The sequence below is a fragment of the Strix aluco genome, chromosome W (genome assembly GCF_031877795.1).
Source record: "Strix aluco isolate bStrAlu1 chromosome W, bStrAlu1.hap1, whole genome shotgun sequence".
Lineage (NCBI taxonomy): Eukaryota > Metazoa > Chordata > Aves > Strigiformes > Strigidae > Strix > Strix aluco.
The window spans coordinates 38,324,421-38,348,993 of NC_133970.1; the positions used below are offsets into that span (position 1 = coordinate 38,324,421).

General features: G+C 46.4%; 2 protein-coding genes across 3 annotated transcripts in view; one reads left to right on the top strand and one right to left on the bottom strand.

Annotated features, from left to right (window-relative positions):
- LOC141917808 (uncharacterized) overlaps positions 1-24,573 on the top strand; it is a 730,013-nt gene that overhangs the window by 659,722 nt on the left and 45,718 nt on the right. The gene's annotated exons all lie outside the window — the stretch shown is intronic.
- Positions 1,205-13,189, bottom strand: LOC141917813 (uncharacterized). The gene is made up of 5 exons (XM_074811385.1): positions 13,056-13,189; positions 11,737-11,828; positions 4,181-4,305; positions 2,537-2,920; positions 1,205-2,326 (listed from the first exon to the last, which is right to left on the bottom strand). The coding sequence occupies exons 3-5, from the start codon at positions 4,206-4,208 to the stop codon at positions 2,088-2,090; spliced, it is 651 nt and encodes a 216-aa protein (XP_074667486.1). The 5' UTR covers positions 4,209-4,305; positions 11,737-11,828; positions 13,056-13,189; the 3' UTR covers positions 1,205-2,087.

A 24,573-nucleotide genomic window follows, 5' to 3' on the forward strand; every position in this document is an offset into this window, starting at 1 on the left:
AAATCCTGATCAGAGCCTACAAACGCCTGGGAAATTCAAGTGTTAAACATGGAGGATCCTGCTCCTCCACAGCCACTGCTCCTGGCACAGAATCAGTTATAGGGTTGATAGTACAGAAACGTGTTCATGCACCTACCCCCACCACCACCCAAATCATATACATCAACTTGGGAAGACAGACAGCACATACTACCTCAGAAGAATTTACCACATTAAGGAGAAATAAGAATGAGAGATACATTAAGACAGAAGTAGAGCTACGTACTTTTAAAACAGTACTGTAGCAGCCAAAACAACGAGTCAGAGTGTTCTTTTTTCTTTCTACAAGGTAGGGGCATTTATTCTTACAATAGTACATACTTATGCTCTCGTTAAAGCTCTTACTTCATAGTTAACAAATCAGCAATTAGACAGCTATCAACCTTTTCTCCTATCAGCATAAGACCACTCTCACACGCGCTGTGCAGACCAAACACCTTCTTGTTCACACGCTGTTCACGCAGCGGTAACTTCTCACAGTTCAGTACTTTTCCACAGTTCAGTGTTGCAGCTGTCCCTTGTTTTTCCCTGCCACCTTGGCCCAACTCAGCAGTTTCTTATCTTTCTTCCAAGGCCTGTTTCTCATCAAAGCCTTACTGCTTCTCAGGGGCTCTGCAGAGCTGACAGGCCGATGTCGACTTGCCTCTCTCCCACATCTCCCCCTTCTTTGTTTTACAGCTGCACCTGCAAGACTTGTTTCAAAGCTTTATCAATTAAGGTTTAGACAAACTTCACAAAACACAGTATACATAAAATAATTCCACAAAAGGCTAAAACCAATACAGCAGTTACAGTTACTAGTTGAAAAGAGTAGGCTGGTTTCACTGCTAATAAATAAAGCATATGACTAAGTATTACAAAACAAGGAAGATACAGAATAGCACACTTACTTAATGGGGTACTAATATTCAGATCTGCAATTGCTGGGGAACCCTGGATGCAGCGAGAATTTAGAGTACCCTTCCTCACAAACCGGAAATCCTACGCGATGCGTCCATCCGTAGGTGAGGCATCCAACATCGCTGCAAGCAGGTCCAGCCTCTAAATCAACAGGCCAAAATAACTGGCACTTTTCTTTGAGCGGAAACATCTGATTTCATCCTCCTGTTGGGTTCCACCCAGAGACTGGCCACCACTCAAGGGGGAAAACCAAGGGAGTTTCTAATAAGGTTAAACACTTGAGTTCTTAATTCTTAATATTGCTAAACAAAGAAAGTTGAATACACACATTCTTATAGCATTTCATCCTTATTAATAACTACATTTTGTCTAAGCTACATCTTTCACTAGTGACTAGTAAGCCTATATATTTCGTTAATGATCAGATACTAATAATGCTAATAGTAATACAGATTTTACTAATTGAGACTTCTCTAAGTGATAGCTGCAGTCGCCGAGTTCCTAGGGAAATGTAGCCTGCATGTCGATTCCTGCATCATCAGTTGAGGGGTCTGTGGCATCGGGTTGGAGGGTTGCTCCTTCCAGCTCACGATATGGCTTGACTTTCTTTGCCGGTATCCACCGAGGACCTGTGGGTGATAAAACACAAACATACCCCCTCCCCCATACCAACAGATTCACTCTCCAGGTCGGGTCTCCTTCAAGATCCTTATACAAGACCCATAGTTTAATTGCAGAGTCTGTTGTAGTAGTAAAATGACGTTCTGCTGCTGTCAAAGCAGAATGATTTCTGTTTAAGAAATTAAGAGCATATAAAGCCATTGCCAGTTGATTATGTGGTGTGTCCAGAGAATTCCCCCTTCTTTGTTTTAAAATCAAGGCCTTTAGTGTAGTGACCATCAGAAAGATTTAAAGTTAGTCCTTTTAGAATATCTATACCTATTATATATTCAGAAACAGGGGGAAACATGACTGAATACAATTGTCCAGGGAGGTCTTGTATTTCCCTTTCTATTTGTGTTTGTACAGCTTTCCCTGGAGTTCCCATATATTAAGGAAGCCTCTGCTTCAACATCAATCAGAGCATTTACAGTTTGTGCAGACCATAATACTGATTCACCTCCCTTGCCTCCTGCAAAGGGTACAAGTTAGACCCAAACATTTGTTTTTGGTTGTGGTAGCACCCAGACTGTAGAGGTGATACTTCTGAGGAGGGCAATAAAAACGGTCGCACATTTCGTGCTGGTATCCATTGCGGACCACGAGCTGTAGAGACACAAGCATACCCACGTCCCCAAGTAACAAGGTCCCATGGGCCTTCCCACTTGCGGGAGATAAGATCCCGCACTAGGACTTTGGCACGAGGAACAGATACTTCGGTCGAGCTCTGTAACGACAAAAAATGTGTTAATATCACAGGGTTATTGGAATATTGTGGGATGGTAAGATGATTCAAAGTATATATTGCTTTAGCAAGACGGCTGTGTGGCATCTCTCCTTGCATTCCCCCTCTTTGTTTTTCAAGCAGTCGCTTGAGAGTAGCATGGGTACGTTCGACAATGGCTTGTCCTGGGGGGGAATGAGGAATGCCGGTTACCTGAGATACACCCCATTGGTGTAAAAACGCATGGGTGCTGGCTGCCACATATCCTGGACCGTTGTGTTTTAATGCAGTGAGGGATGCCTAAAGCTGCAAAGGTAGATCTCCAGTGCGAGGTAACATCTCGACTTTTCTCTCCTGAATGGGCGGTGGCCCATACTGCTGTGGAAAAGGTGTCAACAGAAACATGTACATATTTCAAGCGCCCAAATTCAGGTATATGAGTAACATCTGTTTGCCACACCTGAAGGCTCTGTAGACCTCTAGGGTTAACTCCTAGCTGAGGCACGGATACGTGTTGTTGGCAGTCTGGACACGAAGCTATAATGTCTTTGGCAACAGAAGGAGTCAATTCAAACTGTCGTTGTAATGCTCTGGCACCTTGGTGGAAAAAAGCATGAGAAGTCACAGCTGCGTCAGCAACAACATTCAAAACAGCTTTTGCCTCTGGGGACAGTTGTTGAGCTGAAAGTAGGTCTGAGTCTCCCTTTAAAAGGTGAAACAGTGGAGCCAAAAGGGAATTTGTAATGCCCAGCAAGGGCCGTAACCAATCGATTGTACCCAATAATTTCTGCACATCATTCAAAGTTTTTACTTCATCATTAATTTGAATTGGTTGTGGCTGGATAGTGTGATCTAATATTTTCACCCCTAGATATCTCCAGGGCGGCAGTGTTTGAACCTTTTCAGGGGCAATGTGCAAACCATATATTTCCAGCGCCTGTCATAAAACTGGCATCACTTCCTGCAAATGCATTTTTGTTGGTGCAGCTGTTAAGATGTCATCCATATAATGATAACAATATACATTAGGGAACTGTTTCCTAACTGTTGAAAGAGCTAAGGCAACATACCGCTGGCAAATGGTTGGACTGTTTTTCATGCCCTGGGGCAAGACCGTCCAATGATATCTTTTACAGGGTTCTTGATTGTTTACTGTTGGAACTGTAAAAGCGAATTTCAGGGCATCATCAGGATGCAACGGGATCGTAAAAAAACAATCTTTCAGGTCAATTACACATATGTCCCATTCTCTTGGTATCATTGTTGGTGAGGGCATCCCAGGTTGTAAGGCGCCCATACTTTCCATCACTGCATTGACTTGCCTGAGGTCATGCAGCAGCCTCCATTTGCCAGATTTCTTTTTTCATTACAAAAACAAGTGTATTCCAAGGACTATTAGAAGGTTCAATGTGGCCTTGGTCTAGTTGCTCTTGTACTAAGGACTGCAGGGCACATAGCTTTTCTTGGGACAGGGGCCACTGATCAACCCAAACAGGGGTAGTTGTCAACCATTTCAAGGGAATGGTTGGTCTCTTTGTGCCCTCTGTGACAGTGGCCCCTATGAAAAACCCACTGGCTGTGAACTGATAGTCATGCCCCACATTCCCAGTACATCTCGTCCCCATAGATTTAGAGGAACTGCCACTACATAGGGCCGTACTGTGGCCACTTGTCCTTCTGGGTTAACAATTTGAACTGGCATAGTACTCTGACGAGTGGTCGTGGCTCCTCCTATTCCTGCTAATGCTGCCCCAATATTTATCGTTGGCCAATTTTTGGGCCAATCTCGGGATGATATAATAGTGATGTCAGCTCCTGTATCTATCATCCCCTTGATCCGCACATCTTTTGGAGTACCTTTGGATAACGAAACGATACATGTCATAATAGGACGTGAAGATCCGATGTTCTGCGTCCAATAGATCTGCGGAGTACCTCTGGAGCCAAAACCCTCCCCTGGTCCGTTGTTCCGTGCCCAGGGCCTGTGAAACAAATGGTACAAGTTGAGCAATAGGACAATTAGCAGGAACAGTTACTGGTGGAGATGGCGTCCACATCATAGCACAAATTTGACCCTCATAATCTGCATCAATTATTCCTGGGAGAACAAACAATCCTTGTAAAGTAGTACTAGAACGTCCTAACAACAAGGCACTTAATCCATTCCCTAAAGGGCCATACGCCAGGAGAGGCACTTTGTGAACTTCCTCATCAGAAAAAGTCACTGACGTGGCTGTGACGACATCCACTCCGGCACTTCCTGAGGTTTTTGCTGTGAGTCCGCCACATAGGCCTGAAATGGATTCCGAGGAGTTATTTGTGTCGCAGCACGGACCCTCTTTGCGCTTTGCCTTCTGTTTCCCTGATTATGGCGGGGTATCAGGGGCTTTTTTTTCTACCACAGTAGGAAGGGGATTTCCTGTCTTATTAATCAAAAGAGTCATGATTACATTTTTATATGCCGGTGGGGCAGCCTTAATCAGTTTATTTCTCATAGTGACAGACAAGGGATGCCGCATCACAGTGTCAGCACCTTCTGTAAAAACTGCCGCTTTTGGCGTTCGGGAGAGGCGGGGCGGGCAGGCGCGGGCCGGGGGCGCAGTGATAGACTCAGCCACAGGCGGTTGCCCCGTGGCGGTGGGGGGGACTCAGGGAGGCCCGAGACCGCCGCCGCCAACTCGGCGCTGGCAGGTGGGGGGGGTGCAAATGCTTGAAGTGCTAAGGCTTGGACAACAGCCCCAAGCCAGAGTTGACCTATAGATAAATCCTGTATATTTTATAACTGATAACCATTGTGCTAGTAGGTATTGTACTAAGTTATAACAACCCACTTATGCTGGTGTAAAAAGTGCTAAAGTATTGAAATACTGCAGCCTGAACAACAGGCCCCAAGCTGAAGCTGCTAACTTAGCATGTAGTCATTAATAAAATACGTAAACTTGTGTAATGGTTTAGCCCCTGCCGGGGTCTGAGACCATGCGGCCACTGCCCCTCCCCTACAAAGGGAGTGAAATACAAAGCCCCGAAACTGAGATAAGGAAAGGTTTAATACAGCAGTGCAACAGCAACACAACAAACAGCAACAATAAGAATAACAGTGATAACAATGAACAGAGCAAAGTATATCTACCAATACAGGAGTGAGAAGAGCAGATGTATAAAACCAGGCGCCCCGCACTCCCGCGCCAGGATGTGACGTCTGCATGGTATCTGAATAACCCGGCTAGAGCTCCCCCCCCACTGCTGGGGAAACTTAACCCTATCCTGGTTAAACCAGGACATAATCCACCCCTTTATTCTATACCATGTGCGTCACATCCAGCTGCCACTTAGCAATTAGCATTGACAAAGAAAAATTAACAAAAGCACAGTATAACTCACGGTGTGTTTTCACCCACAATCAAGTCCCCTTGTGGTATGCATCGGACTTCTCCATCCTTCTGCATCACCCACCAGGTGCACCCAGGTCCTTGAGCAAAAGCAATCCCGTGCATGGGTTTGCCTTTGCCCGGCGCAGGACTAACCCAGACCATTTTTCCCAGCAGGTCCCTCATGCGCACCACAGGGAGTCCATCCCCGTCTACAGCACGTGGGAGTTTTGACTGAGCCGGGCCAGCTCGATTGGCAGATCCTCTTGTGTTCACTAACCAAGTGGCCTTTGTCAGATGCGTGTCCCAGTGTTTGAAGGTTCCGCCCCCCATATTCCGGGCGGTGGCGTGGGACACTGGATAAGTTTCGAGCCACCCAGTGGTTGCTTCCACCATTGTGAGCACGTGGCGCTTGCCTCGGCGGGTCTGTGGCAGTGTGATGTAGTCGATCTGCCAGGCCTCTCCATATTTATATTTCATCCATCGATCTTCATTCCGCTGGGGCTTCACCCGTTTGGCTTGTTTGATCGCAGCACACGTCTCACATCCGTGGATGATCTCTGCGATGGTGTCAATGGTGAGGTCCACCCCTCGATCTCGAGCCCACCTGTATGTTGCATCTCTGCCTTGGTGGCCCGAGGTCTCATGGGCCCACCGGGCTATGAACAGTTCACCTTTACGCTGCCAGTCCAAGTCCACCTGAGCCACCTCGATCTTAGCAGCTTGGTCCGCCTGCTGGTTATATTGATGTTCATCAGTGGCCCGACTCTTGGGTATATGGGCGTCCACATGGCGCACCTTCACAACGAGGTTCTCCACCCGGGCTGCAATGTCCTGCCATACTTCAGCAGCCCAGATGGGTCTGCCCTTGCGTTGCCAGTTGTTCTGTTTCCATTGCTGCAACCACATCCACAGGGCACTTGCCACCACCCACGAGTCAGTGTAGAGATAGAGCCTCGGCCACTTTTCTCGCTCAGCAATCTCCAAAGCCAATTGGATGGCTTTCACCTCTGCGAACTGGCTCGATTCACCTTGTCCCTCAACAGCTTCAGTGGTTTCTCGTGTGGGATGCCACTCCGCAGCCTTCCATCATCGATGTTTTCCCACAATGCGGCAAGACCCATCAGTGAACAGGGCATATTGTTTTTCTTCCTCTGGCAGCTCGTTATATGGTGGGGCCTCCTCAGCATGTTTCACCTCTTGTTCTGGTGACATCCCAGCATCTTTGCTCTCTGGCCAGTTCATGATCATTTCCACTAATCCTGGGGGGTCGAGGTTCCCTATTCGAGCCCGTTGTGTTATCAACGCAACCCATTTACTCCACGTGGCATCTGTTGCATGATGTGTGGAGGGAGCCTTTCCTTTGAACATCCATCCCAGCACCGGTAGTCGGGGTGCCAGGAGGAGCTGTGTCTCAGTGCCGACCACTTCTGAGGCAGCTCGAATTCCTTCGTACGCTGCCAGTATCTCCTTCTCAGTCAGGGTATAGTTAGCTTCAGAGCCTTTGTATCCCCGGCTCCAAAAGCCTAGAGGTCGGCCTCGGGATTCCCCATCTGCTCTCTGCCAAAGGCTCCAGGAAGGGCCATTCTCCCCGGCTGTGGTGTAGAGCACCTTCTTAATCCCCTGCCCTGTCCGGACTGGCCCAAGGGCCACTGCCTGGGTAATCTCCTGCTTAATTTGTTCAAAGGCTTGTTGTTGCTCTGGGCCCCATTTAAAATCGTTCTTCTTGCGGGTTACGTGGTAGAGAGGGCTCACAATCAGGCTGTAGTTTGGGATGTGCATCCTCCAGAACCCCACAGCGCCCAGGAAGGACTGAGTCTCCTTTTTAGTGGTTGGTGGGGCCATGGCTGTTATCTTGTTTATCACCTCCATTGGGATGTGGCGACGCCCATCTTGCCATTTTATTCCTAGGAACTGAATCTCCCTTCCAGGCCCCTTAACCTTCTGTTGCTTGATGGCAAAACCAGCCTTCAGGAGGATTTCAATTACCTTCTTTCCTTTCTCAAAGACTTCCTCAGCTGTGTCCCCCCATACAATGATATCATCAATGAACTGCAGGTGTTCTGGAGCCCCACCTTTCTCCAGTGCAGTATGGACCAGTCTATGGCAAATGGTGGAGCTGTGTTTCCACCCCTGGGGCAATCGATTCCAGGTGTACTGGATACCCCTCCAAGTGAATGCAAACTGTGGCCTGCACTCTGGTGCTATTGGGATGGAGAAGAACGCGTTAGCGATGTCAATTGTGGCGTACCACTTGGCTGCCCTCGACTCCAGCTCATACTGGAGCTCTAGCATGTCCGGCACTGCAGCACTCATCGCTGGCGTAACTTCATTCAGGCCACGGTAGTCCACGGTCAGTCTCCATTCGTCATTAGGTTTTCTCACTGGCCATATAGGGCTGTTGAAAGGTGAATGAGTCTTGCTGATCACCTTCTGGCTTTCTAGTCGACGGATCTGCTGATGGATGGGGACCAGGGAATCTCGGTTAGTACGGTACTGCCGCCGGTGCACCGTCTTGGTGGCAATTGGCACTCGCTGCTCTTCAACCTTAAGCAACCCCACCACCGAGGGGTCCTCTGAGAGGCCGGGTAAGGTGGACAATTGCTCAACCTCCTCCAGGGCAGCTATACCAAAGGCCCACCGGTACCCTTTTGGGTCTTTAAAGTACCCTCTCCTGAGGTAGTCTATACCTAGGATGCACGGGGCTTCTGGGCCAGTCACAATGGGGTGCTTATGCCAGTCCTTCCCAGTTAAGCTTACTTCAGCTTCCAATAGAGTCAGCTGTTGGGATCCCCCTGTCACTCCGGAGATACAGATGGGTTCAACCCCACTGTGGCTTGATGGCATCAGGGTGCACTGTGCGCCAGTATCTACCAAGGCCTTATATTCTTGTGGGTCTGATGTGCCAGGCCATCGGATCCACACCTTCCAGTAAATCCGATTATCCCTTTCCTCCACCTGGCTGGAGGCAGGGCCCCTCTAATCCTGCTCACCATCACTCACTTGATCTAAGAGTGACTCCTGCAGGAATGACTTCCTGGTCCCCTCAAGAGGGTCAAGCATACTGTTGGCCATTCTATTCTGTCTGGGGGATTTCCGACTGGACACTGGAGCTGCATCTCTCTTGGAAGACTCCCCTTTCATGGCGGTCTTCCCTTTCAGCTGCTGTACTCGTGCAGCTAGGGCGGAAGTGGGCTGTCCATGCCACCTCCTCATGTTTTCCCCATGGTCGCGGAGGAAGAACCACAGGGTGCCCCGTGGTGTGTGTCTTGCACTGCCCTTCTCTTGGGTGGGGAAGCGCCTGCTTCTAATGGCTGAGACATCGGCCTGTGCAGGTGGAACATAGGACATGTCCTCTTCCACTTTCTGGAGCCTCTGAGACAGTTCCTCTACAGCTGAAACCAAAGCATGTTGGGAGGAAGGGAGACTTCCCTCATAGTGCCGGAGCTGGATAGTCACTTCGTCCACTGTCTGAGTCTGGGTGTCTCGCCACCAGGACGCTACTGCTAATGCTTTGGAATGTGCCTCTGGTCCACTTTGCAGGAACTTCCGCCACATCAACTGTGTGCAAGGGGCCTGATCTGGATCCATTGGTGACCGCACATCATTCAGATCACCATAGACCATGTCAATCACAGCCATTTCCCTGAGGTTTTGAATGCCTTTCTCCATGTTGGTCCACTTGCCTAACCGACATAGAGCATCATCCTTGTAGGGGTACCTCTCCCTCACAGCGAGCAGGAGTCGCCTCCAAAGGCTGAGGGTTTGAGCCTGTTTCCCTATTGCCTTGTCAATACCAGCCTGCTTGGCTAAAGGTCCCACCTGCTTGGCCTCTCTCCCCTCCAATTCCAAACCAGCAGCTCCACTATCCCAGCACTGGAGCAGCCAGGTGCAAATTTGCTCACCTGGAAGGCGTCTGAAATCCTTCCGCATATCTCGCAACTCACTCAGGGATAGAGATCGGATGATTACCTCCGGCTCTTCCTCCTGCTCTCGTGATGGGCCTGGTTCATTATCACCCTGTACACTGCGAGGGGATTTATCGGAGTCACCATTAGCCGGGGTCCTTATTTCTCCGTGCGGGAACAGAAACGACGCAACACCAATGTGATGATCAGGTCGTCCATCTTTTTTATTATATATTATTGTTCTCTTCTATTCCTTTTCTGGTTACATTTATACTCTACTAAGTTCCGTACACGCACTCATCTATCTTCTAATAGGCTACAGGTCATCTACACGCGCTGTTCACGCGCCTCTACAAGCATTTGCATTGGTTAATTGCAATTAGTACGTAAAGCCCAAAACTTGCCAAAACTCCCTTATCTCATACCCTGTTTTGCTCAGACTTGTGTGCTTTTGCTGACCACAGGTGTTTCTCACTTATCTGCTGTCTTGTGTGTTTTTGCAGCCTTATTTTGCTGGCCTTGTCTTCGTCCTTGCATTCTTCTGTCTGCACTAACTTTCTCCCAGCGCGGCCCAGACTCCTACAGGGATTTTTTGGTATATTTGGTTTTCCGTATCGGGGCGACTGATATTGGTACTGCTTGTCCCTCTGGCCCAGCTGCTGTGCTGGTGGAGGCGACTGGTACTGGCACTGCCTGTCCCCCTGGCCCAGCTGCTGCACCAGTAAGTTCACTTTCAGACCCTGCAGCTCCTTCGCCCCCTTGAGGGCAGTGATCAGTGTTAAGGGCGATGCGGTAAGCATGGGCAAGCCCCCAGCACATCTCAGCGAGCTGCATCTCCCGGGGTTTGTCAGATTGGCAGCACACCTTTTCCAAACACTCCACCAGTTTATCAGGACTCTGCACTTGTTCGGGAGTAAAATCCCAGAACGTTGGGGGTGACCACTGACTCAGGCACTTGCCCATCTTCTCCCACACACCTTGCCATTTATAACTATCTGCCCCCGGGGCAGGTTTCTGGGTGGTGCTATTGTTGGAGAAGTACCGCATGGCCCAAAACAAGATCTGGCAGACATTTAGAAAGCACAGAGCCGCAAGCACACTGGCCTGGGTGCTCCAGGGATAGCTGAAACTCTCAAAACCCGAGAGAATCTCTTCCCCTGGCTCACCCATAGAGGGGGTGAGACCCCAAACAAAAGACCAGGCAGCAAACAGGTACCGGTTCACCCCCACAAGCAGTGAAACGAGCCCATTATAAGCAGACAGAAACCAGTAGATCAGAACAAGACCCTTGACACATTTTCCACCGAGAACAAACACCAACACTAGGAGCACAGAGTGGACATGAGGATTAATCCAGCCCCACCACGCAAGCAAATTGCCCAGCATTGCAAACATTTCTTATCAAACAATACAAGTAAAAACAGAAAAATTACACCTAACAGATTGCTCTAACACACCTTCTCCTTCTGTCCTTATTTCAGTCTTCTCCAGCCCCACGTTGGAGCGCCAAAGTTGTGATGGTTTAGCCCCTGCCGGGGTCTGAGACCACGCGGCCGCTGCCCCTCCCCCACAAAGGGAGTGAAATACAAAGCCCCGAAACTGAGATAAGGAAAGGTTTAATACAACAGTGCAACAGCAACACAACAAACAGCAACAACAATAACAGTGATAACAATGAACAGAGCAAAGTATATCTACCAATACAGGAGTGAGAGGAGCAGATGTATAAAACCACGCGCCCTGCGCTCCCGCGCCAGGATGTGACGTCCGCATGGTATCTGAATAACCCGGCTAGAGCTCCCCCCCCACTGCTGGGGAAACTTAACCCTATCCTGGTTAAACCAGGACAACTTGCTAGTGAAAGATGCAGCTTAGACAAAATATAATCAGTAGTGAGGAGAGAATGTATCCAACTTTCCTTTCGCAGCCTTGTTCAAGGCTGAGAACCCAAGTATTTGGCCTTGTTAGAAACTCCCTTGGTCTCCCCCCCCCCGAGCCCTGGCCAAGCTTTGGGTGGAATCCAACAGGAGAATGAAACCAGAAACTTTCCGCTCAAAACAAAGGTGCCAGCTATTCTGGCTTGTCCATCTCTGGTATATAAGGCTGGACCCGCTCACAGCGACTTTGGATGCCTCACCTATGGGTGGACGCACCGCGTAGGATTTCCCACTTGCCGGGACAGGCTCTCCAAATCCTCGCTGTAACCGGGGCTCCCCAGCGTCTGCGGATCTGGATAATGATGATAATATATGCAAGTATTGATGTATTTCTCTTAATTACTATTCTCTCTCTCTCATGTAGTAATGATTTGATGCATTACCCTGTATTTTCCTATTTTTTGCTTTGGGTGCATTATTCTGCCTTTTCTTACTGCATGTTTTCTGTATTACGCTGTTACATTATTTGGTTATCACTAGTAAAATACACCTACTCTTTTCACTCTGGTGTCTGAGTTTAATTGGTATCCTTAATATAGCAAAACAATGCTGAGTACAGAGATCCACACACTCGGTTTCCAGATAGAATACTGTGCCGGCGTTAGTACCGTTTTTAAAAGTGCCAGCCAATCCCACGGGACCAATCGATACCCATGAGCGATTGCCTCCAGTATACCTGTTGTAAATGAGTTCTGGAGCCCGTCCTCATTAACGCTTTTCTGTCGTTCTTTAATAACAGAAAATTGCAGTCCTTCCCACTGTGGCTGACATCCCGGCTCATAGATTACAGGAGCAACAATCTTTCTCGCCATGTCCATATCCCCTTGCGCCAAGGCTTCTTGCCTCACTTTTACCCACGGATCATTCCCAAGTAAGGGAGGACACAGGCCAGGTTCTCTTTTAGGATCTACAGGGTCCGGGTCTAAAAGATTATCACAGTCAAAGGACCCAGCATATAAAGCTTGCTGCAGGGGTTCAGGACATGTGTCCTCGCCCTCTGTGTCCTCAGACAAATCTATTAGTAAACATCTCAATGCTTTGGGGCATGCCGGCGACTTGGGAGAGTCCCCATCAGAGTCCTCATTGGCAGTTAGTGGACATGTGGAAGGGGCTCGCGGCTTTTCTGGGGGTGTCTCAGCCACAACTGTAGGATCCATCCAAGAATCGGATCCACTAGGTGACGTCACATCAGCTGCAGCTGCCGTGGCAGTCCAATCACTTTTTAACTGTTTCAGGGATTCATTTACCAGTTCCCATGTAGTTAAAGATGACGCAGCAATGGTATCCCCCCTTATGGCCGCCTCGAATAAGGCGTTCGCTGCCTCTTTCCATGTTTCCAGATTAAAAGCAGACTGTGCATCAGCAGGGACCCCATTCCTTTTGCACCGAATAAGCAAAGTGCGTATCACCTTTTCCTCATATTTGATTCCCTGCTTCTCCAGAATTCTTATCAAAATATGTAAAATAGACTTTTTCTCTGCAGAAATTTTCACCCCCATGTCAGTCCCCAGCTGCTCACCTTCTTCCAGGTGCCTTCAGTTGCCGTCTGGACTATTCGGCTCAATCTCCGCCGACCGTAGAGTTCAGCTGGGCTCCGCTACCACCGCTCGGCTTCCGTGGTCCTCGCTCTGTCCCAAATCACGTCAGGATTTGCATGTCGGGGTCACCAGTTGTAGTGGCCAGAATAACAAGTCAGAGTGTTCTTTTTTCTTTCTGCAGGAAAGGGGCGTTTATTTTTCTAATAGTACATACTTATGCTCTCGCCAAAGCTCTTACTTCATAATTAGCAAATCAGCAATTAGACAGCTCTCAACCTTTTCTCCTATCAGCAGAAGACCACTCTAACACGCGCTGTGCAGACCAATCACCCTCTCGTTCACGCGCTGTTCACGCGGCGGTAACTTCTCACAGTTCAGTACTTTTCCACAGTTCAGTGTTGCAGCTGTCCCTTGTTTTTCCCTGCCACCTTAGCACAGCTCAGCAGTTTCTTATCTTTCTCCCAAGGCCTGTTTCTCATCAAAGCCTGGCTGCTTCTCAGGGGCTGTGCAAGGCTGACAGGCCAATGTCAACTTGCCTCTCTCCCACACAGTACTTTTCTCACCAAACATGTAAAAAACTTCTTTTGCAAGAGCACCAGCCTTGTCGGTGCATCCAATATCGGCAGTGTCAACATAAGACGGAACAAGCAGGGCGCTAATGAAATCCATACTTAAGGAAAGATAAAACCTGCCCTGTGTGGGGCTGCTGGGGGCTCTAATCCAGAGTCTGCTCTCATTTCCTACGTGCTCTAGCTATGCCCTGGCACCAACTAAAATCAACCTCCACAATCCGACCAGATACTTCTGGGAAAATAATCCAGAATCTGTATTTACAAGGAAGGACGTGCTTTGTAGGCACAACTCCTGAAAGACACTTGGAGGATGGCACGCTGTTGCACAGCGTTAAGACATGGCAGCAAGGAACAGGCAATGCAGTTTTGGATGGCATACAGAAAAGCATAACACGGGCGAGGGTGGTGAGCATCAGCCTCACATTTGCGAGAAGAGTGATAAATGGAAAGGAGCTCAAAGAGCCACAACTGAAGGAATTGGCAGGCTGGAGGCATTACAAAAGAAAAAAAGAAATTCTGACTATCATAGGTACAACAGAATTAGTAAACTAAACAGGGAGACATTAGTGATCTGTAAATATCTGAATTAAATAAGTGGCATGAAGGGAGAAGACTGGTGATAGGTTAATGATTTTAATGGGGTGAAATTAAGGAAGGACATGTTTAAGCTGAGAATCAGGGTGGAAAGCTTTTGAATGGAGAACCGTAGGCTGGAAAATTGTCTCGCTAAGGGAAATGGTGAAAGCTTTATTGCCTGAGATTTTTAAATGCCGGATTAGGAGAAATACCAGGGGACTCATTCTGAATTTTCAGGGAGATGGGCTGAAAGATTAGGAAGGGGGGAGGAAAGGCAAGAAGTGGCGCTGGCTCCAGGAATTTAGGGAGTACAGCCCAGCACCTCTTCTAGGCTCCTTTGGCTCTGTTTTATCATTCTTCAACTGCCTCTGTCAAGAGTGAAATGATTTCAGCATTAGTTGCCTCCACAAGGAAGTGATAAGTACTCTTCCACCATGAAGAAACATGGCTGAGAAGTGGGGGTCTTGGTGGGACATCTCTAGAAAGGATCACCAGGGAAGGGAGCAGCAGATGCTCCTTCAGCTGCAGAGGGGCCCAGTGGTGCAGCCCCGCACCTAAGCTTCTAGGGGACCTCACCACCACCACCACCTCCCCTCCGCCACACTTGTGCTTCCCCAAAGACAATGGGAGGAAATTAGTGCTGGAGCAGATGGCAGGAGTGACCCTGAGCCACACTCCCCTGTCAAAGTAAAAGCAAAAGCTGGTTGTGGGAGGACTTTGGCTCATAAGGGCTTCCAGGCTGTCTTCCCTCAGCCAGCTCTTGGGGGGGGGGGGGGAGTGGAGCTCCTCTGTCCCAGCTCCCATCTTGAAATCAGCCTCAGGCCAAAAGTTTCTCTCCAGCTCCAGACTGGGCAAATGACTTTTCAAGAACCAATCCCCATGCATCTGACAGCAGCATCCTTAGGCACATTACTAAGCATCCTCTTCAGGAGGAATATATAGAAACTTGACCTTCCGAGTAACATTTAAACAACACCCATTTTCCAAGTTGGGCTGCTGGCTGCCAAGCATCTGAAATCACAAATGTGCCGCTGAAACCCAGCCAAGGCATCCCCTTGCTGCACTCTCACTCCTTTGCCAAGTCACCCAGTCTCCTCTGCAGCCTCCAGCAGCAGCCAAACAGGGACCACAGGAAAGGTGCCTGGGAGCCCACCCCCAAACTACAGCCCGCATCTCCTAGGGAAGGAAGAGAGATAAATCCTTTACTTGCTGCTGGGTTTTACTAGCCAATATTAGCTAATTAAGCAGCTGTGCTGTGCTGCTTAATTAGCATTAAAGGTATCTTGAGCAAAGGGCTAGAGAAAGCATTTATTAGATTAGGTTATAGTGTTGGAGTTGTTGGTTGGTTTTGGGTTTTTTTTACCAGAGATTATATGGTTCAGGAAGGACAGTGTAATGCTGAATGACTTCAAGGCAGATGGAGGCAGCACTGTATTCTCCCACATAGGTGGTACCCAGCAAAGAGAAAAGGAACCACAAATTTTACTTTAAACACACGCTCATTGGTAAAGCCTCTGCTTACTCACTTGTAGATTTTTTTTTTCAGAAAAAATATTTCTGAATTGGAGAAGCAGAAATCCTTCCAGCCTGGTACTGAATTTTTTTAATGAAGTGAGCACATAAGAAAATGAAAAATATTTCTAAAGCTGCTTGAAGTTACTAACAGCAACTGCGTACTCAGAGACAAACTGAAGGATTTCCTGCAGCATGCAAGGCCATGCAGACCAGGATTACTATTGTTTCACTGCTGACCCTCTAATTTAAAAATTCAAGGAACAGCTCAGAAATACAAAATCTTTCCCAAACCTGTAAGACCTATTCAGTACTAGATGTAATTAAAAAAAATCTTAAGTACACTTACAATTTGACACATCACATTTTTTGCTTATAAGTACCCCAAACAGAATTGAGTATCAAAAGAATATTTGGAGTGTTTTACAGGAGATGGTACAAAATGCAACCAACTTTTAAAATAAATCTTGAAACTATTTTAATATTTTAAAAAATTGTATTTAATTTCAAAGTCCCATATTAATATTCTATATCTACTAAAGGATTTATATGAATGAAAAAAATTTTGAATACTTTCAGTCAAAGGAAGATTGAAAAGCAACCACAGTTAAATGTTTGCAACAGAATTATTTCTATAGTGCTAGCCAAAATATACAGCCAAAAGAGATTCCATCCACATCTTTTGATTCAATGCATTTGAGTAAATAGATACCTATTTCAGTTCATGTATTTTGCATTTCCCTAGCATTTTATTTTTATTATTCTGGTTTTAGTACCTAAATGTTCTCTTAAATAAATTCCTATCCCCTAGCTAATCTGGGGATCAATTCTAATTTTTTTTCCTAAAGCAATTATTATTTTGCATATTGGCCTGATAAGAGCAGAATGTCACTTTGTGGTAAAACATACATAAGTTTACACTTGAGGTTGACCACTATTTTTCACATCTAGTGCATAATTTTAATTCCTTTTTTTTTCAGGTGGAATTTGGATCCTCACATTTTCCCACAGGAGGAATTGAGTGCATGGTGATAAAAGCACGCACATCCTTTGCACTCTGTAAAACCGAAGGGTCTGCAGCTCAGCCCAGCAGCATCCCACGCTGTGGACAGCTGCCCCGGAGCTGCAGGAGCCCCACACAAAGCTCCCAGCAGGCACAACTACTCTCAGCTTGCAGGTGTTAATAAATGGGTGTCTCCAAAACTCAGTCTGGGAGTTCAGAGCAGAGCAGCTGATGTAATCTGAAGTGAGGCTAAAGCAGCAAAGGCCTCTCCAGGCATTAGTGTCATTCTCAGCTGGGTGATTATTTCATAATATACAAGAGCCAAGGAGTCCAGCTGGCAGCCTTCCTCCAGGCTGCCACAGCTCCTCACCACCCACTGTGACCTCCGTGGAAACACTCCATAGCTGCCAAGGCAGAGGGCAAGGCCCAAAATCAGACATTTCTCAGCTGAGCACTCAGGCTGGCATGCTCCTGTCTCGGCAGGACCTCCATGAGGCATTCCTGCACCTGTCAGATTGACAACTGGCCACTGATTTATGTTGCATGTGCTGTAGATGGCTCAGCTGTGGCACACAGCTTGAAGGAGCTGCTGGGTATTTTTTTCTCCTCGTGTTTCCAACGCTGGGAAGCAACATGTGGCTATCTTTGGACAGCTCTTGAATCAGAGTCTGGCCCTGCTGCTGTCTACATTTGGGCTCTTTGCTGTTGGGACACAGCACATGCTGTGAAATAGCAGCAGCCAGGGAGTGGTGCAGCAGCCCTGTGGGCGCAGGGGGAGAACACCCCCCAGGTTTCACAACTGGTGCAGTGTTCTGTGATGAAGTGGTGCTAAGGGAGTGCCACAGTCCCGGGAAATCCTCCCAAGCCTCAAGTCATGGTTACAACGTGTGCAGTAAAAAGCCTTCCTCTAATGTTAGCCTCAGCTAACATTAAGTCTTGAGGCTCTCATTGAAAAGCAGGGCTGGTAGCGTCCTCGTGCCCTCATCAAATTTATCTTTCTATCCCAAAGCATGATCAACCCTCACTCTCATTATATACATTTAAGCAAAACATTTCTGATCTGCTCTTCAAAGCTATCAGTGATTAAGACTGCTTAATTGTCAGGCCATGACCTCCAGCGCCTCAAACTGGCTTTTTTTGTTAAATCATTCTCTGATGTCTACCCAGCTATGTTCTGACACCTTTCAAGGCAATGACTTCTTTCCCCTTCCACAACAGGAAAGATCAGATTATGCTTTTGCTCTTTCCAGATTCAAAGACTCTTGCATTCTTTTGGTGGTTTTTTTGGTAAGCAGTAGCTGTACCTGTAATCATCCCTGCACTACTATGCCTCCTCTAGATTTCATATCAGTTACCTCTGAGGTTATTTCCCCTTAGCCAGTTTAGCCCATGCATACATAAGATGGCTTGTCCACTTGCTTTTGCCATCTTGATTTCTAGCCCAGAAGGAATTGAAGATAAATAGCCATGAAACTAACGCAACTCACCCTTTCCTAAAGTCTTGTTTTAAAAACCTGAAACTAAACAGCAACTCCCTCTGGTGTATGGAAGATGAAGCCCAAGATTCCCATGATGGCTCTCTGAGCATCCTTCAATTCTTCCCCATCACAGTGGAAGAAACGAGGTGAAGGTCGCAAGGTGAGGAGGCTGTGACGCTTTAATGACATCAGTGTCATTCTGAGCTTTCAGGTTCTTAGAAATCAGAGATACACCCTAGGCATGATCAGATAGAGATCTCATGATGCTATTGCTTCAAGGGAGGACATGAAGCAATAGAAAGAATCTCTCTTCGTGCAGATCAGTGAAATCAATTTCTGCAGTGAAGTAACAGCTCCTGGGGACAGGCACACCATGCTAAATCATTACCATAATCTTTTGCAACTCTAATTGCAAACAGATGTAGCTACAAATTGTCATTGAGAGCACCACTGTTATTTGTCTGGATATTGCCCAGTACAAAGGGGCCCTAGTCCATGCTTGATGTTCCTTAGGTGCTGCCACTATTTCTAGATTTTGATTTTTCCCCATCCACAGGAGATTTTCAGATTTTTTGCTTTAGTACAAAACAACTTTTGAAAGCTGGAGTGTTTAAGGCTGGTGTGCTGGTGGCATGGAAATAAGAAGAGGGCTCTGGGGACCCTTTTGGAAGATGACATTTGAGGTAGAAATGAAAAGGACAATCTACCTTCAAAATGATCACACCCCACAGTGATTCTGCAAAAATATTAATACATTATCAGACCTAGAAAGGTTTTACTATAAAGCCTTTTTTAAAGCTATCACTTCACTATCCGTAAAGCTATTTATCTACTTTAATTTGCTTAGCTCTAATTATAATGTAAGGAGAAACAACAAGTAGTCAACAGTAGAGTGGTATCTCTCAAAGCCTTGAGCATGGGCAAGCCTTACAGGTTAGCACCATGGGCTTCCACTTTCTCGGATAACGACAAAGCTACAGAATCTCAGGAATTTGATGCTGCTACAACTCATCTCAGCTCTTACTTGTGTAAGCAGTACAATTTGCTGATTTGTGAAGCCAATACTATGACCAATGTGAAAAAAGTCAGAGCTCAACTGCCAGTCTCAGACTGTCACATCCCGCTCAGATGAGGGGGACAAGTGACTCAGATTCACAAATCCCCAATGGAGCGGACAAGTCTCCAAGTCCAAGCATTTATTAACTACCCACAATGTACTAATTGAACACACGATAGTTGGCTAAGTATATAGCAAGTTGTGGCAAGCAATACAATATGCCTTGCATTGCTTACTGGGAAAGGGAAAAGAAGGAGATAGAGGGAATGGGGAAATACAGATCACCGGTCTGGGTTTCTGCACTGATCCCGCTGGCAAGGGTTCCAGGAGGCACAGGAGGCAGCCGTCTTTTTCGCTGGCATCCGTCTTCTTCGCTTCACTGCACTCTCCAGGGCCCCCCCTTTCTTTCCCCCCCCCCTTGATTTATACCCACTTTCCTTGGGTCCATCCCCTAGGTTGACCCACATACCTACGTATCCCATGTACGGGGAGGGGTAAGGTGTTTCATGGGATGATGTAATTAGCATGATCATGTTAGCCCTCGTTAGCATATTGAGGGGTGTTATCTTTAATATGCATTTCGTGGATAATGAAGCAAAGGTCATTCACTGGACAGATGGCCCTTGAAATTTGGCCAGGTGCACCAGAGCAGAACCATCTTGTCTTCACAGGGCTCCCTCCTCCAGCTGCATCTTGTGTTATTGGGGCAGCCTTATCAGCTTCGACCTCCACACTATCCACCCCGTGACTCATAGTTTTGTCTTGCGAGTGTTTGAGGCATTTCTTTGATCAGCCTCAACTTTTGCTTTCTCAGGCTGTTTTTCTTAGTTTCTCACAGGCCTGGTTTCTCGTCTCTCACATCCCACCCCGTGACTCAAACACTCCAAGTTCTTCTTTGACTGTTGTGATCTCAAAAGGTATAGGGAAAAGGAAGACAGAAGGTGAGAGAGCATATAGCTAATTGCTGCAAGGCATACCATTAAAAGCAAAAATTTGCATAATATCACAATACTAATATTTACAAGCCATCTTCCCCACCCCGTGAGTCCTGAGGATCCCAGTGATGTGACCCATGACCCAGGGTTCCATCCATCAAACTAGTCCATCAGTCAATAAAAAGGTTCTCACTTCCCGTTGTTGATCATCTTCATCATGGCACGGTCTCCTCTATAGAGGTGGTGGCATTGTGGATGGTGATACAGCATTCTCCCTCAGTTAGGTTCAGCACACCGCACAGTCCATGTTCCTTCAGCAATGCTAGCCGGATTCTGCAACGTCATCTTAGATGCTTGTTGGGTCTGCACCTTTAATTCCTTAAAGGCATATCTTGTTAGTACATAGAATTGCTAAGTTAAATTTTCTAAAACTATTTGAGGTTACACAATCACATTAGCAGGTCTATAAGGATTTAAATGGGAATACAATTTAATATTCAGGTACAATTCATTAATGCTTAATTTGTGGGATCAGACCCCTCCAATTAGTCTTTGATTACTTCATCTTGCTGTTGGTGGGTGTGATGTTGTAAGGACCACATACAGTTATATGAGCTAGCACTGTAATCTGTTTGGTATTTGCAAGCACCAGTGTGCAGTCACAGGTGACTCACAGGCTTCCTTTATTTTGGAGGTGATTCCCAATAAGGTAACTTAAGGCACAACTCCAGGTTAACCTTCTAATAAGTGAACTCATTAAATGTACCTGTAAAATTTCCTGGATTGTTGATTGTAATTGATTGGCAATGATTTATTCCACACTCAGCAGGTATGATTCCACAAATTATATAATAATGTAAGCAGATTACAAATAATAACTAGCCAATAATGCCTACAACCATTGAAAGTGCTAAAAGTAACATAGGTCTCCTGTTGTCCAGGATCAATGCCCTGTAAAACACATATATACATGACAAAACCATGATGGTTAGAAAGAAGGGACAATCCACCTGGTATTGATGCAGTATTCTCTCCCATGGGCATCAGTAGCCACCCATGAACAAATATTGATGGGAGTTTTTAGGGTTAGGGGTACTTGCCCCACGGTGGGCAAGTCTACTAGAACAGGTTGTCCAGGATAATGGAGCGGGTTTGCAGGGTCTTTAGTCTCTTTTTTCCTGGCGAGTATGGACAGAGGCTTAGGACAGAACGCGGTAAGTCGTGGGCACCCATTAATTCCCCACCGGCTGTTTATCTTCATTACTGCATCTGGCACCCGTTGTGGCCATCCTGGTTCGAGGGGTTTTAGGGCCTGCTTTAAAAGTCTGTTGGTGCGTTCCACAATTCCATTTGCTTGGGGATAGTTGTTTTGCTGATCGGGGATATCAATTAAACTCAGACACCAGAGTGAAAAGAGCAGGCGTATTGTACTAGAAATAACTAAATAATATAACAGAATAATACAGAAAACATACAGTAAGAAAAGACAGAACAGTGCACTTAAACAAATAGGAAAATACAGGGTAATGCATCAAATCATTACTACCTGAGAGAGAGAATAGTGATTAAGAAAGATCCATCACCACTTGCATACGTTACCATCATCCAGACCCGCAGTCGCTGGGCAGCCCCGGTTACAGCGAGGATTTGGAGAGCCTGTCCCGGCAAGTGGGAAATCCTACGCGGTGCGTCCACCCGTAGGTGAGGCATCCAAAGTCGCTGTGAGCGGGTCCAGCCTTATATACCAGAGATGGACAAGCCAGAATAGCTGGCACCTTTGTTTTAAGCAGAAATATCTGGTTTAAATTTCACATTATGTTCCCCCCAGAGCCTGGCCAGGGCTCAATGAAGAAACTAAGGGAATTTCTCTGCTTATCTGATCGGATTATGCACAAGGTCTCACATCAGGCCTGGAGGACAGACACCTGCCTCCATGACTCTGTTACTCTATTCATATACAAAGGAAGGGAAAGATACATTCAAGATAGCTCCATCCTCCATGCATATTTCATTAGGGATTACATACTGAGTTAACAGTTTCGGTTCAGGGCCTGTTGCTCAGGCTTCAATACTTCTGCCTTTTACATCAGACTAGGTGGTTTGTTATAACTTAGTATAATACCTATTAGCACAATGGTTATCAGTTATAAAATGTACAGGATTCATCTATAGGTCAACTCTGGCTTGGGCTTATTGTCCAAGCCTTAGCACTTCATTCGGTCCTTTGACCTATAGGTGAATCATGGCTCTCAAACCATCTCTATGGTTAGTGACATTAGTTTTCGTTCATCAGTTGATGATGTTTTGTCAGGCGTGTCCCGATCCAATATCAGAGAGGGTTCTTAAACGATCTCAGTAGTGATCTTAAGACACAAACAAGGTTAGATGCCATACAGCCTTGTAAACTCTATTTCCTGTAACAAGCAATAACAGTGATAGAACAGAGGGAAGAAGAAAGAAAAAGTCAGAATACCTAAGCAAGCAAACTGAAGAATCAGGTGCCACCACCACGAATCCAGCGACATCCTGTTGGCTCGGTCTCTCCTGAAATCCCAGCTCTGAGCCCTGAGAGAGGAGTACGCAGTCCTTTTATTGTCCCAGTCCCCACAATTTCTCCAAAGAGTCCGCCCATTTCCACGGAGCTCATTGTCATACGTGCCGCCCCGTGTTCCTCCAGGTGCGCATGTCCAGGTGTTCACAGTGGTTGTGCTCAAGGAGGGGGGGGGTGTCAGCCTGCAGCATCTTCAGACTCTGCACGCCTTCCTCACCCTGATTTCTTCTCCACATGGCTTGTGTGCAAGCGCAGCTTAGCAGGCACTGACAAGGATGTTGTTCTGGCTTCAGCCGGATGTGGTGGTTTCTTCGGGGACAATTCGTCTCAGAGCGTACTCCTTCACGGCAACAGGATGTTGAGGCCAGGTAGTGGTAGTGGTGCAGCAGCAATGTCGAGGCAATACAGTCTCTCACACCGCCCCATGGCTTGACATTGCTGTCCTCATGGTGGCACAAAGGATAGAGATATAAAGAGAGAGAGAGAAAGAAAGGACAGAAATAGCGTGCAACATGACAACTAACGATATTTCTGACTAACATATAACTAATAACATCTTTAACAGATATATAAATTTTCCATTAATAAACATGTAACTAACAATATCTTTAACAAATACGAATATCTTCAGTTAACAAGCATATAGCTAACAACATCTCTAACAAACATGTCATGCTCAAAATTAACTAACTCTACAAAACCAAAACATTCTACAAACCGATTTTAAGGTTGCGAGGAATCAGTAGAAGAACATGACAGAAGTTTACATGGTGGACATTTACAAGGACAAAAAAGACATATTAGAAGAGCAATTGAGATAATAGTTGACAAAGTTAAGGCTATAAAGTGAATTGGAATCACCACTAACATATTATCCATTATTTTTCCGTGGTTCTGGTAATATATCACTGAGTGTTTGTGGCTCTGGTAGCCCACGCAGTCTGTTGCCCTGCTCTGCCGAAGTTGGGGTCAGCATACGCAGCAGGAAAATCGCTTTCCACGCCCCTTTATCCTAAAGCGCATGTGTCATCTGGGCCTAGAAACTTCTATCCCAGATTTAAACAAAGGTAAATGAGCAATAACACTACAAATAACAAATAAAACAATATTAACACTAACAATGGTTAACAACATCCTAACCAAACATATAATAAAGGTAACAGTGACAATAACAATGTCAATTGACAATATTTAAACCAAACATATTTAACCAAAATGTGTCCCAGGCCAGGCCTAAGGATGTGTTCCCGGTCCTTGGGGACTGGGGGGAGAAGGTGATTGTCTGCATGAACAAGTACAATTACAAGATGGTTTACATGGACACTTACAAGACCAACACATACATATCACAAGGGAAAATATTCTGTTTTTTGTTGTCAATTGTGGAGCTGAAGATGGTCTGGCTCACTGGAGCGGGGGTCTGCCTACACAGCAGGAAAATGGATTTCCACACCGCCAGCCCAGAGTGCATGTGTGGTTTAGGCCTTGGTACCTCCATCTCGCCTTACTCCCAATAAGGTAGTGGGCTGTTATACCACCCCGTGACTGGAATGGTGGCCATTGTAAGTGAGAAAGAACACATGCATTTATACAACCTGTATGATAGATGGTGCCTTTTTACGTATGGCACGAATCTGTTTAACGCCATCGGGCGAAGCGGTAGAGACAAATTGCATGTTCGATACAACGCTTTGAATCAATCGTATAAAACATGGAATCAAACAAGGTAAAAACACTACCATAGCCAAGCCACATAACATATAAAACAAGATATGCTTAACCCATGGGGCACCCAGAAGCCATGAGAAGGGATCG